Genomic DNA, 15,505 nt, shown 5'->3' with positions numbered 1-15,505 from the left:
TGAAGGTACCTTAATACATAGCTGATAACAAAGCATTCACCATTCACAAGAGGTGATGTCGCAGATCACTTTCACATTGGCCTTTGCACCCGCTCATTAGATACTTCAATACAAAAAGACAGTCTAAGACAGTATATAGCTGCTAATGTACTGTATATGTGGATTTCCTGAAAGAACAGGAAGTATGAGTCTAGGCCAGCCCTAGTGGCCAATGACAACATTTGCTTGATGTGTCTATTTTTATATCAGATTGTTATTGAAAAAATTAAATCACTAATAAAAAAACATAAATATAAATTACCTGTACGGGTATGGGTATTCGGGTCTCCTGTTCTGGAGTGGTCTGGTTTCTTCTGGCTGATTTGGCATTGTTATTCTTAACACTTCTTTTCCGCTTCTTTTTCTTGATTTTTGGAAATGGCGGTAGCTTTGCCAATTTGCCTTCAGTTGCATGTACCACATTATTTGGAATATGCTCATTGAATTCTGCTAAGCTGCAAAATGATAAACAGCAGTGTGAATAATTCAGCGGGAGCGGTAATCCTCTAAGGCAGGGGTCCCCAACTCCAGTCCTCAAGGCCCACCAACATGTCATGTTTTCAGGATTTCCTTAGTCTTGCCCAGGTAATTGCATCACCTGTGCAATGCAAAGGAAATCCTGAAAACATGACCTGTTGGTGGGCCTTGAGGACTGGAGTTGGGGACCCCTGCTCTAAGGGACAAAGTAAAGGTGACCAACTCATATACATAATTAGATAAAAGTAGGTTGATGGTTGAACAACCCTGTATTGAACAATAGCCTGGCTCAGCCATACAGATTTTAGCAAATATTGGCCCTTAGGGTATGTGCACACGTCAGGATTTCTTGCAGAAATTTTCCTGACAAAAACCGGACATTTCTGCCAGAAATTCGCATGTGTTTTTACCGCGATTTTGACGCGTTTTTGGTGCGTTTTTTGTGCGTTTTTCCCAAATGCATAGAATTGCGGGAAAAACGCAGAAAATCCGCAAAAATAATGAACATGCTCATTTTTTTACCATGATGCGTATTTTTCGCGGAAAAAAACGCATCCATGTGCACAAAACATGCAGAATGCATTCTAAATGATAGAATGCATAATGTATGCGTTTTTAATGAGTTTTTATAGCATTTTTAGCGCGAAAAAACGCAAAAAAAAACGCAAAAAAACCTGAACGTGTGCACATGGCCTTACAGTCATTCATACTTTCCGAACACGTCCGATGAATCCAAGAAGAAGGACAAAAGATCCTTCTGGGAATGTGCTCTCAAATAAAAAGCACTCGGGGATAGAAATCCTTTTTTCCAATTATCAGGATGAATTTTAAACAAACGTCAAGCACAATTTCAGACTATAACATTCTCTGATTATTAGGACATGCACATTTATTACCTGTACTGTTTGGACTCTGTGATGTACAAGGGACCTTCCTGGGAAGTCGGGCAAATCTCCTGATTATTCTCACCTGGAATGTGATGAGGAAAAGTTCTGTTTACAAGCTGTATATAGTAATAGTGAGGGCAGGACTGAAAGGTCTAAGGCCGCCGTCACACTAGCAGTATTTGGTCAGTATTTTACCTCAGTATTTGTAAGCCAAAACCAGGAGTGGAACAATCAGAGGAAAAGTATAATAGAAACATATGCACCACTTCTGTATTTATCACCCACTCCTGGTTTTGGTTTACAAATACTGATGTAAAATACTGACCAAATACTGCTAGTGTGACGGCAGCCTAAGAGGGATAAGGTACATGGGGTAATAAAAGAGTATTAGAGCTCCTACTCAATTGCGCCGGACTCGGATGAGTCTCGAATGTTAATACCTGGCGCTGCTGCCGGCACTCAGATCGAAGCGTGCGGCCGCATAAGAATACATGCAGCCGCACGCTCTGCTCCTCTGTGCCAGGTGCAGTGCCGGGTATTAACATTCGAGACTCATCCGAGTCCGGCGCAAGTGAGTAGGAGCTTTTAGGAAGAGGTTTAATACAAGGAAATGTATTTGGAGGATATATGGAGTAATAGGTGGAGATATAGGGAGGTTATATGGAGTAATAGGAGGAGATATAGGGAGGTTATATGGAGTAATAGGAGGAGATATAGGGAGGTTATATGGAGTAATAGGAGGTGATATAGGGAGGTTATATGGAGTAATAGGAGGAGATATAGGGAGGTTATATGGAGTAATAGGAGGAGATATAGGGAGGTTATATGGGGTAATAGGAGGAGATATAGGGGAGGTTATATGGAGTAATAGGAGGAGATATAGGGGAGGTTATATGGAGTAATAGGAGGAGATATAGGGAGGTTATATGGAGTAATAGGAGGAGATATAGGAGGTTATATGGAGTAATAGGAGGAGAGATAGGGAGGTTATATGGAGTAATAGGAGGTGATATAGGGAGGTTATATGGAGTAATAGGAGGAGATATAGGGAGGTTATATGGAGTAATAGGAGGAGATATAGGGAGGTTATATGGGGTAATAGGAGGAGATATAGGGGAGGTTATATGGAGTAATAGGAGGAGATATAGGGGAGGTTATATGGAGTAATAGGAGGAGATATAGGGAGGTTATATGGAGTAATAGGAGGAGATATAGGAGGTTATATGGAGTAATAGGAGGAGAGATAGGGAGGTTATATGGAGTAATAGGAGATATAGGGAGGTTATATGGAGTAATAGGAGGAGATATAGGAGGTTATATGGAGCAATACGAGGAGGTATAGGGGAGGTTATATGGAGTAATAGGAGGAGATATAGGGAAGGTTATATGGAGTAATAGGAGGAGATATAGGGAAGGTTATATGGAGTAATAGGAGGAGATATAGGGAGGTTATATGGAGCAATACGAGGAGGTATAGGGGAGGTTATATGGAGTAATAGGAGGAGATATAGGGAAGGTTATATGGAGTAATAGGAGGAGATATAGGGAAGGTTATATGGAGTAATAGGAGGAGATATAGGGAGGTTATATGGAGTAATAGGTGGAGATATAGGGAGGTTATATGGAGTAATAGGAGGAGATATAGGGAGGTTATATGGAGTAATAGGAGGAGATATAGGAGGTTATATGGAGTAATAGGAGGAGATATAGGGAGGTTATATGGAGTAATAGGTGGAGATATAGGGAGTTATATGGAGTAATAGGAGGAGATATAGGGGGTTATATGGGGTAATAGGAGGAGATATAGGGAGGTTATATGGAGTAATAGGAGGAGATATAGGGGAGGTTATATGGAATAATAGGAGGAGATATAGGGGTTATATGGAGTAATAGGAGGAGATATAGGAGAGGTTATATGGAGTAATAGGAGGAGCTATAGGGAGGTTATATGGAGTAATAGGTGGAGATATAGGGAGTTATATGGAGTAATAGGTGGAGATATAGGGAGTTATATGGAGAAATAGGAGGAGATATAGGGGGTTATATGGGGTAATAGGAGGAGATATAGGGAGGTTATATGGAGTAATAGGAGGAGATATAGGGGAGGTTATATGGAGTAATAGGAGGAGATATAGGGAGGTTATATGGAGTAATAGGAGGAGATATAGGAGAGGTTATATGGAGTAATACGAGGAGGTATAGGGGAGGTTATATGGAGTAATAGGAGGAGATATAGGGGAGGTTATATGGAGTAATAGGAGGAGATATAGGGAAGGTTATATGGAGTAATAGGAGGAGATATAGGGAGGTTATATGGAGTAATAGGTGGAGATATAGGGAGGTTATATGGAGTAATAGGAGGAGATATAGGGAGGTTATATGGAGTAATAGGAGGAGATATAGGAGGTTATATGGAGTAATAGGAGGAGATATAGGGAGGTTATATGGAGTAATAGGAGGAGATATAGGGGAGGTTATATGGAGTAATAGGAGGAGATATAGGGAAGGTTATATGGAGTAATAGGAGGAGATATAGGGAAGGTTATATGGAGTAATAGGAGGAGATATAGGGAGGTTATATGGAGTAATAGGTGGAGATATAGGGAGGTTATATGGAGTAATAGGAGGAGATATAGGGAGGTTATATGGAGTAATAGGAGGAGATATAGGAGGTTATATGGAGTAATAGGAGGAGATATAGGAGAGGTTATATGGAGTAATAGGAGGAGCTATAGGGAGGTTATATGGAGCAATACGAGGAGGTATAGGGGAGGTTATATGGAGTAATAGGAGGAGATATAGGGAAGGTTATATGGAGTAATAGGAGGAGATATAGGGAGGTTATATGGAGTAATAGGAGGAGATATAGGAGGTTATATGGAGTAATAGGAGGAGATATAGGGAGGTTATATGGAGTAATAGGTGGACATATAGGGGAGGTTATATGGAGTAATAGGAGGAGATATAGGGAGGTTATATGGAGTAATAGGAGGAGATATAGGGAGGTTATATGGAGTAATAGGAGGAGATATAGGGAGGTTATATGGAGTAATAGGTGGAGATATAGGGAGGTTATATGGAGTAATTGGAGGAGATATAGGGAGGTTATATGGAGTAATAGGAGGAGATATAGGGAAGTTATATGGAGTAATAGGAGGAGATATAGGGGAGGTTATATGGAGTAATAGGTGGAGATATAGGGAGGTTATATGGAGTAATAGGAGGAGATATAGGGAGGTTATATGGAGTAATAGGAGGAGATATAGGGAGGTTATATGGAGTAATAGGAGGAGATATAGGGAGATTATATGGAGTAATAGGTGGAGATATAGGGAGGTTATATGGAGTAATAGGAGGAGATATAGGGAGGTTATATGGAGTAATAGGAGGAGATATAGGGAGGTTATATGGAGTAATAGGTGGAGATATAGGGAGGTTATATGGAGTAATAGGAGGAGATATAGGGGAGGTTATATGGAGTAATAGGTGGAGATATAGGGAGGCTATATGGAGTAATAGGAGGAGATATAGGGGAGGTTATATGGAGTAATAGGTGGAGATATAGGGAGGCTATATGGAGTAATAGGAGGAGATATAGGGAGGTTATATGGAGTAATAGGAGGAGATAAAGGGAGGTTATATGGAGTAATAGGAGGAGATATAGGGAGGTTATATGGAGTAATAGGAGGAGATATAGGGAGATTATATGGAGTAATAGGTGGAGATATAGGGAGGTTATATGGAGTAATAGGAGGAGATATAGGGAGGTTATATGGAGTAATAGGAGGAGATATAGGGAGGTTATATGGAGTAATAGGTGGAGATATAGGGAGGTTATATGGAGTAATAGGAGGAGATATAGGGGAGGTTATATGGAGTAATAGGTGGAGATATAGGGAGGCTATATGGAGTAATAGGAGGAGATATAGGGAGGTTATATGGAGTAATAGGAGGAGATAAAGGGAGGTTATATGGAGTAATAGGAGGAGATATAGGTGAGGTTATATGGAGTAGTAATAGGTGGAGATATAGGGAGGTTATATGGAGTAATAGGAGGAGATATAGGGAGGTTATATGGAGTAATAGGAGGAGCTATAGGGAGGTTATATCGAGCAATAGGAGGAGGTATAGGGGAGGTTATATGGAGTAATAGGAGGAGATATAGGGAGGTTATATGGAGTAATAGGAGGAGATATAGGGAGGTTATATGGAGTAATAGGAAGAGATATAGAGAGGTTATATGGAGTAATAGGAGATATAGGGAGGTTATATGGAGTAATAGGAGGAGATATAGGGAGGTTATATGGAGTAATAGGAGGAGGTATAGGGAGATTATATGGAGTAATAGGAGGAGATATAGGGAGGTTATATGGAGTAATAGGAGGAGATATAGGGAGGTTATATGGAGTAATAGGAGGAGGTATAGGGAGATTATATGGAGTAATAGGAGGAGATATAGGGAGGTTATATGGAGTAATAGGAGGAGATATAGGGAGGTTATATGGAGTAATAGGAGGAGATATAGGGAGGTTATATGGAGTAATAGGAGGAGGTATAGGGAGATTATATGGAGTAATAGGAGGAGATATAGGGAGGTTATATGGAGTAATAGGAGGAGATATAGGGAGGTTATATGGAGTAATAGGAGGAGATATAGGGGAGGTTATATGGAGTAATAGGAGGAGATAAAGGTGAGGTTATATGGAGTAGTAATAGGTGGAGATATAGGGAGGTTATATGGAGTAATAGGAGGAGATATAGGGACGTTATATGGAGTAATAGGAGGAGATATAGGGAGGTTATATGGAGTAATAGGAGGAGATATAGGGAGGTTATATGGAGTAATAGGAGGAGATATAGGGAGGTTATATGGAGTAATAGGAGGAGATATAGGGAGGTTATATGGAGTAATAGGAGGAGATATAGGGGAGGTTATATGGAGTAATAGGAGGAGATATAGGGAGGTTATATGGAGTAATAGGAGGAGATATAGGGAGGTTATATGGAGTAATAGGAGGAGATATAGGGGGATTATATGGAGTAATAGGAGGAGATGTAGGGAAGGTTATATGAAGTAATAGGAGGAGATATAGGGAGGTTATATGGAGTAATAGGAGGAGATATAGGGAGGTTACATGGAGTAATAGGAGGAGAAATAGGGAGGTTACATGGAGTAATAGGTGGAGATATAGGGAGGTTATATGGAGTAATAGGTGGAGATATAGGGAGGTTACATGGAGTAATAGGAGGAGATATAGGGAGGTTATATGGAGTAATAGGAGGAGATATAGGTGAGGTTATATGGAGTAGTAATAGGTGGAGATATAGGGAGGTTATATGGAGTAATAGGAGGAGATATAGGAAGGTTATATGGAGTAATAGGAGGAGATATAGGTGAGGTTATATGGAGTAGTAATAGGTGGAGATATAGGGAGGTTATATGGAGTAATAGGAGGAGATATAGGGAGGTTATATGGAGTAATAGGAGGAGATATAGGGAGGTTATATGGAGTAATACGAGGAGATATAGGGAGGTTATATGGAGTAATAGGAGGAGATATAGGGAGGTTATATGGAGTAATAGGAGGAGATATAGGGAGGTTACATGGAGTAATAGGAGGAGATATAGGGAGGTTATATGGAGTAATAGGAGGAGATATAGGGAGGTTATATGGAGTAATAGGAGGAGATATAGGGAGGTTATATGGAGTAATAGGAGGAGATATAGGTAGGTTATATGGAGTAATAGGAGGAGATATAGGAGGTTATATGGAGTAATAGGAGGAGATATAGGGAGGTTATATGGAGTAATAGGAGGAGATATAGGGAGGTTATATGGAGTAATAGGAGGAGATATAGGGGGATTATATGGAGTAATAGGAGGAGATATAGGGAGGTTATATGGAGTAATAGGAGGAGATATAGGGAGGTTATATGGAGTAATAGGAGGAGATATAGGGAGGTTATATGGAGTAATAGGAGGAGATATAGGGAGGTTATATGGAGTAATAGGAGGAGATATAGGGAGGTTATATGGAGTAATAGGAGGAGATATAGGGAGGTTATATGGGGTAATAGGAGGAGATATATAGGGAGGTTATATGGAGTAATAGGAGGAGATATAGGGAGGTTATATGGAGTAATAGGAGGAGATATAGGGAGGTTATATGGTGTAATAGGAGGAGATATAGGGAGGTTATATGGAGTAATAGGAGGAGATATAGGGAGGTTACATGGAGTAATAGGAGGAGATATAGGGAGGTTACATGGAGTAATAGGAGGAGATATAGGGAGGTTATATGGAGTAATAGGAGGAGATATAGGGAGGTTATATGGAGTAATAGGAGGAGATATAGGGAGGTTACATGGAGTAATAGGAGGAGATATAGGGAGGTTATATGGAGTAATAGGAGGAGATATAGGGAGGTTATATGGAGTAATAGGAGGAGATATAGGGAGGTTATATGGAGTAATAGGAGGAGATATAGGGAGGTTATATGGAGTAATAGGAGGATATATAGGGAGGTTATATGGAGTAATAGGAGGAGATATAGGGAGGTTATATGGGGTAATAGGAGGAGATATATAGGGAGGTTATATGGAGTAATAGGAGGAGATATAGGGAGGTTATATGGAGTAATAGGAGGAGATATAGGGAGGTTATATGGTGTAATAGGAGGAGATATAGGGAGGTTATATGGAGTAATAGGAGGAGATATAGGGGAGGTTATATGGAGTAATAGGAGGAGATATAGGGAGGTTATATGGAGTAATAGGAGGAGATATATAGGGAGGTTATATGGAGTAATAGGAGGAGATATAGGGAGGTTATATGGGGTAATAGGAGGAGATATAGGGAGGTTATATGGAGTAATAGGAGGAGATATAGGGAGGTTATATGGAGTAATAGGAAGAGATATAGAGAGGTTATATGGAGTAATAGGAGATATAGGGAGGTTATATGGAGTAATAGGTGGAGATATAGGGAGGTTATATGGAGTAATAGGTGGAGCTATAGGGAGGTTATATCGAGCAATAGGAGGAGGTATAGGGGAGGTTATATGGAGTAATAGGAGGAGATATAGGGAGGTTATATGGAGTAATAGGAGGAGATATAGGGAGGTTATATGGAGTAATAGGAAGAGATATAGAGAGGTTATATGGAGTAATAGGAGATATAGGGAGGTTATATGGAGTAATAGGTGGAGATATAGGGAGGTTATATGGAGTAATAGGAGGAGGTATAGGGAGATTATATGGAGTAATAGGAGGAGATATAGGGAGGTTATATGGAGTAATAGGAGGAGATATAGGGAGGTTATATGGAGTAATAGGTGGAGATATAGGGAGGTTATATGGAGTAATAGGAGGAGATATAGGGGAGGTTATATGGAGTAATAGGAGGAGATAAAGGTGAGGTTATATGGAGTAGTAATAGGTGGAGATATAGGGAGGTTATATGGAGTAATAGGAGGAGATATAGGGACGTTATATGGAGTAATAGGAGGAGATATAGGGAGGTTATATGGAGTAATAGGAGGAGATATAGGGAGGTTATATGGAGTAATAGGAGGAGATATAGGGAGGTTATATGGAGTAATAGGAGGAGATATAGGGAGGTTATATGGAGTAATAGGAGGAGATATAGGGGAGGTTATATGGAGTAATAGGAGGAGATATAGGGAGGTTATATGGAGTAATAGGAGGAGATATAGGGAGGTTATATGGAGTAATAGGAGGAGATATAGGGGGATTATATGGAGTAATAGGAGGAGATGTAGGGAAGGTTATATGAAGTAATAGGAGGAGATATAGGGAGGTTATATGGAGTAATAGGAGGAGATATAGGGAGGTTACATGGAGTAATAGGAGGAGAAATAGGGAGGTTACATGGAGTAATAGGTGGAGATATAGGGAGGTTATATGGAGTAATAGGTGGAGATATAGGGAGGTTACATGGAGTAATAGGAGGAGATATAGGGAGGTTATATGGAGTAATAGGAGGAGATATAGGTGAGGTTATATGGAGTAGTAATAGGTGGAGATATAGGGAGGTTATATGGAGTAATAGGAGGAGATATAGGAAGGTTATATGGAGTAATAGGAGGAGATATAGGTGAGGTTATATGGAGTAGTAATAGGTGGAGATATAGGGAGGTTATATGGAGTAATAGGAGGAGATATAGGGAGGTTATATGGAGTAATAGGAGGAGATATAGGGAGGTTATATGGAGTAATAGGAGGAGATATAGGGAGGTTATATGGAGTAATAGGAGGAGATAAAGGTGAGGTTATATGGAGTAGTAATAGGTGGAGATATAGGGAGGTTATATGGAGTAATAGGAGGAGATATAGGGACGTTATATGGAGTAATAGGAGGAGATATAGGGAGGTTATATGGAGTAATAGGAGGAGATATAGGGAGGTTATATGGAGTAATAGGAGGAGATATAGGGAGGTTATATGGAGTAATAGGAGGAGATATAGGGAGGTTATATGGAGTAATAGGAGGAGATATAGGGGAGGTTATATGGAGTAATAGGAGGAGATATAGGGAGGTTATATGGAGTAATAGGAGGAGATATAGGGAGGTTATATGGAGTAATAGGAGGAGATATAGGGGGATTATATGGAGTAATAGGAGGAGATGTAGGGAAGGTTATATGAAGTAATAGGAGGAGATATAGGGAGGTTATATGGAGTAATAGGAGGAGATATAGGGAGGTTACATGGAGTAATAGGAGGAGAAATAGGGAGGTTACATGGAGTAATAGGTGGAGATATAGGGAGGTTATATGGAGTAATAGGTGGAGATATAGGGAGGTTACATGGAGTAATAGGAGGAGATATAGGGAGGTTATATGGAGTAATAGGAGGAGATATAGGTGAGGTTATATGGAGTAGTAATAGGTGGAGATATAGGGAGGTTATATGGAGTAATAGGAGGAGATATAGGAAGGTTATATGGAGTAATAGGAGGAGATATAGGTGAGGTTATATGGAGTAGTAATAGGTGGAGATATAGGGAGGTTATATGGAGTAATAGGAGGAGATATAGGGAGGTTATATGGAGTAATAGGAGGAGATATAGGGAGGTTATATGGAGTAATACGAGGAGATATAGGGAGGTTATATGGAGTAATAGGAGGAGATATAGGGAGGTTATATGGAGTAATAGGAGGAGATATAGGGAGGTTACATGGAGTAATAGGAGGAGATATAGGGAGGTTATATGGAGTAATAGGAGGAGATATAGGGAGGTTATATGGAGTAATAGGAGGAGATATAGGGAGGTTATATGGAGTAATAGGAGGAGATATAGGTAGGTTATATGGAGTAATAGGAGGAGATATAGGAGGTTATATGGAGTAATAGGAGGAGATATAGGGAGGTTATATGGAGTAATAGGAGGAGATATAGGGAGGTTATATGGAGTAATAGGAGGAGATATAGGGGGATTATATGGAGTAATAGGAGGAGATGTAGGGAAGGTTATATGAAGTAATAGGAGGAGATACAGGGAGGTTATATGGAGTAATAGGAGGAGATATAGGGAGGTTACATGGAGTAATAGGAGGAGATATAGGGAGGTTATATGGAGTAATAGGAGGAGATATAGGGAGGTTATATGGAGTAATAGGAGGAGATATAGGGAGGTTATATGGAGTAATAGGAGGAGATATAGGGAGGTTATATGGAGTAATAGGAGGATATATAGGGAGGTTATATGGAGTAATAGGAGGAGATATAGGGAGGTTATATGGGGTAATAGGAGGAGATATATAGGGAGGTTATATGGAGTAATAGGAGGAGATATAGGGAGGTTATATGGAGTAATAGGAGGAGATATAGGGAGGTTATATGGTGTAATAGGAGGAGATATAGGGAGGTTATATGGAGTAATAGGAGGAGATATAGGGGAGGTTATATGGAGTAATAGGAGGAGATATAGGGAGGTTATATGGAGTAATAGGAGGAGATATATAGGGAGGTTATATGGAGTAATAGGAGGAGATATAGGGAGGTTATATGGGGTAATAGGAGGAGATATATAGGGAGGTTATATGGAGTAATAGGAGGAGATATAGGGAGGTTATATGGAGTAATAGGAGGAGATATAGGGAGGTTATATGGAGTAATAGGAGGAGATATAGGGAGGTTATATGGAGTAATAGGAGGAGATATAGGGGAGGTTATATGGAGTAATAGGAGGAGATATATAGGGAGGTTATATGGAGTAATAGGAGGAGATATAGGGAGGTTATATGGGGTAATAGGAGGAGATATAGGGAGGTTATATGGAGTAATAGGAGGAGATATAGGGAGGTTATATGGAGTAATAGGAGGAGATATAGGGAGGTTATATGGAGTAATAGGAGGAGATATAGGGAGGTTATATGGAGTAATAGGAGGAGATATAGGGAGGTTATATGGAGTAATAGGAGGAGATATAGGGAGGTTATATGGAGTAATAGGAGGAGATATAGGGAGGTTATATGGAGTAATAGGAGGAGATATAGGGAGGTTATATGGAGTAATAGGAGGAGATATAGGGAGGTTATATGGAGTAATAGGAGGAGATATAGGGAGGTTATATGGTGTAATAGGAGGAGATATAGGGAGGTTATATGGAGTAATAGGAGGAGATATAGGGAGGTTATATGGAGTAATAGGAGGAGATATAGGGAGGTTATATGGAGTAATAGGAGGAGATATAGGGAGGTTATATGGAGTAATAGGAGGAGATATAGGGAGGTTATATGGTGTAATAGGAGGAGATATAGGGGGGTTATATGGAGTAATAGGAGGAGATATAGGGGAGGTTATATGGAGTAATAGGAGGAGATATAGGGAGGTTATATGGAGTAATAGGTGGAGATATAGGGAGGTTATATGGAGTAATAGGAGGAGATATAGGGAGGTTATATAGAGTAATAGGAGGAGCTATAGGGAAGGTTATATGGAGTAATAGGAGATATAGGGAGGTTATATGGAGTAATAGGAGGAGATATAGGAAGGTTATATAGAGTAATAGGAGGAGATATAGGGAAGGTTATATAGAGTAATAGGAGGAGATATAGGGGGTTATATGGAGTAATAGGTGGAGATATAGGGAGGTTATATGGAGTAATATGTGGAGATATAGGGAGGTTATATGGAGTAATAGGAGGAGATATAGGGGGGTTATATGGAGTAATAGGAGGAGATATAGGGAAGGTTATATGGAGTAATAGGAGGAGATATAGGGAGGTTATATGGAGTAATAGGAGATATAGGAGGTTATATGGAGTAATAGGAGGAGATATAGGGAAGGTTATATGGAGTAATAGGAGGAGATATAGGGAGGTTATATGGAGTAATAGGAGGAGATATAGGGAGGTTATATGGAGTAATAAGTAGGGTACTATAGTTATGTATAGACTACTTGGAAAATAAAGCTGTAACTTTGAATTAAAAAATAACAAGTTATGTAAGATATGAAGTGAATTTGGATGAAATATCTGACTTATAATATGACTATATCTCACATTCAGGTTGTGCTATGATGGAGATTCCCAATGCAGAGCTTTCTTTAGTCTCGGTGGCGGTGCCCTTCAGCAGTAGTTTGGCCCAGTGTCCATTCTTATTCTGGAGAAGAGATTTGGGTATTCCTGCTTCAACTTCTGTTTTTACTTCTGGCTCCAGAGGCTTAATAACCTTGAGGGGGTGCACAGGGGTCTTGGTGGAGGTTTGTCGCTGACCGTTGTGGCAGTCTATGGCCATGTTTGTTTTCTTTAGACTAAAGATAAAAGATAGTATGAGACATGCAGTTTTCATACAGACAAAAGTCTTTTTATTTGATAGTTTTTCTTTTACATGGTCTCGGTTTGTGTTGTGTCCATCTACATCTTTAGCGCAGTGTGGTGGATATACCCACTTGCAGCTCATCACAGATGCTGAATTATGTGAGGTTACAGCCGGGAATTACTGGCAGCAATGACATATGGGAGCAGCTTGGGAGTATGTAAAAACGGAGACAAGTAGAATTATAAAATGGGTCGTTAGAAGAAACACAACCATCTCTGCCCTCGTAATCAACCAACAATGCTAAACTTTGCATCACGTCTACATCAAACACCATTTTGGTCTCCAGTTTAGTATCTATTGTTTTCTTTCTTTATGTTGCCAAATAAACCTGAAGCAAACCTGTACCAAAAGCTAAAAGCAGCTGTACATATTGGTAACTGATTTATGCTCCTCCCTTGTGGTGCAATGCAAATATTTCCAGTAATAAGATAGGCCGGAACTGGTACAACTGGATGGACTGGTTTTGCCAAAATTAATTTTCGTTTCCTTATGTCATTGTTGTAACATGATATTAAGGAGCATGTGGTGCAGGATGCACTTACGTCTCCATATTCATAAGGAGGATTCAATGGGCAGTTCTTCTAATTTATAGTTTAAATACTTTTTATTAATCCTAAAATTCCCATAATCTGGAGAGAAATCATATATTGCTTCACTTGGATGGGAAATAAAGCTTTTTCAAGGTCACAGCTTCCTATACGTTTGACATTCTATAAATATATGACTTATTCCTTGCATGACATGGATGACAGTGAATTATGTCTGTTGGGGTCAAGAACGCCCTATCTACCTCTTTAAATCTTCAGTTCATATTAAAAAGTAAATTTTGTCGCTTGACACGAAGGGTGTCCAACCGCAGCGGCTGCGCTCCAGGAGAGGGCAAAGACCAAGTTGGTCTCATCCCTTATTTTTTGGGGTCTCTGATTCTGTCCAGGAAGCTTTGACACCCTGATGGTTTGCATTTCATTTTATCGTGGATTAAGTAGCAGCATTCTACACGTCTTACGTTACCTCTTTCATAAATGAATCATAAGTATCCTGTGGTTAAAAGTCAATTCCACACTGATAGAAAATTCTCACAGCAAATCCGGCAGTGTAATCAGTATCCACAATTGCATTGCTGGTTTGGCAAAATTCATTGGCTGGGACTCTCATTTCACTTTGGACATTTTGTATACCCTTTCAAGCTAAAAAGGGAAACCCTATGCAAAATGAGCTCATGAATTTCAAAGGATACCATATCATTTAACTAATTAAAAGATATATTAAATTTAACTATATTTTTGCAAGACAGAAGAAAATTGCCCACAGATGTAAATCTGCTTAGATTTTATATACGGTATATGTGTACAGTACGTTCTACGTCTTAGGCGATTTGAAAACCTACAAAAAAAAACAAAACTTGGCTTCTCGTAGTAAATGATACAGAACTCAAAAATTTCTCATATTTTACACTGAAAGCACAGATACTGTATATTAGGGGCTGACATATCATTAGTGCAGCCTGTACAGATGCAGAGGGGCCCAAAAGGTAGGGGGTTTCCTTCGAGAATTGTAATGAGCGAACGTGCTCGGAGAAGGGGTTACCGAGTATGTTCGGGTGCTAACCGAGTGTCTTCAGTGTGCTCGAAAAAAAAAAAAAAAATGTCCGAGTCCCAGCGGCTGCATGTCTCGCGGCTCTTCGACAGCCACAACACATGTATGGATTGCCTGCGTGTTAGGAAACCTCTGCATGTTTTGTGGCTGTCTAACAGCCCCAAGACATTCAGCCGTGGGGACTGAAACATATTTTTCGAGCAATCCGAAGACACTCGGTCAGCACATGAGCATTCTCGGATAACACCTTATCCAAACATGTGCGCTCATCACTGGTTGTGTACACTAGATCACTACAAAATAGTAATTTTATAACAAACTTCATAAAAAAAATTGTATAAAACAAACACATATGAAGGTGGAATAACTCAGATAGAAAACGGGTCAGATTGTATGGAACAGAATTCATACGAGACAGAAATGTTAACGTTGTGCATTGGTTAAATATAATGAACTGCTCATTGTCTAAATGCACGAAGCATAGAGCATATAACCAACAAACAAAGAAACAAGTGCATATATCAATAAATGTACAAAACCAACCCTACAGGCTCTCTATACCGCAACATCATGGATCTTAAAAGGGGAGAAAATGCTCATGATTAAAAATTCAAGCAATTTAGTTTGTGGGTAGCCACATAAGGTTTATTATTATTATT

General features: G+C 39.6%; 1 protein-coding gene across 3 annotated transcripts in view; it reads right to left on the bottom strand.

Moving 5' to 3' along the window:
• The window catches only part of MAP3K14 (mitogen-activated protein kinase kinase kinase 14), a 44,394-nt gene that overhangs the window by 17,427 nt on the left and 11,462 nt on the right, over positions 1 to 15,505 (bottom strand). For 2 of the 3 annotated variants that reach the window (XM_069751371.1, XM_069751370.1), the window contains exons 2-4: positions 12,932 to 13,182; positions 1,413 to 1,485; positions 302 to 494 (exon numbers count right to left, since the gene is read on the bottom strand). In XM_069751371.1, the coding sequence (XP_069607472.1) occupies positions 302 to 494; positions 1,413 to 1,485; positions 12,932 to 13,166 (501 nt within the window). In that variant the 5' untranslated portion in view covers positions 13,167 to 13,182. Of the gene's footprint in view, positions 1 to 301; positions 495 to 1,412; positions 1,486 to 12,931; positions 13,183 to 14,261; positions 14,383 to 15,505 lie in introns of those variants that run through there. The other variant, XM_069751372.1, reaches the window with a different exon arrangement.

The sequence above is a fragment of the Ranitomeya imitator genome, chromosome 2 (assembly GCF_032444005.1).
Source record: "Ranitomeya imitator isolate aRanImi1 chromosome 2, aRanImi1.pri, whole genome shotgun sequence".
In the NCBI taxonomy this organism is placed as follows: domain Eukaryota; kingdom Metazoa; phylum Chordata; class Amphibia; order Anura; family Dendrobatidae; genus Ranitomeya; species Ranitomeya imitator.
Note: the sequence above shows the minus strand (reverse complement) of the source record. Positions and strands in the feature narration are given on the sequence as shown.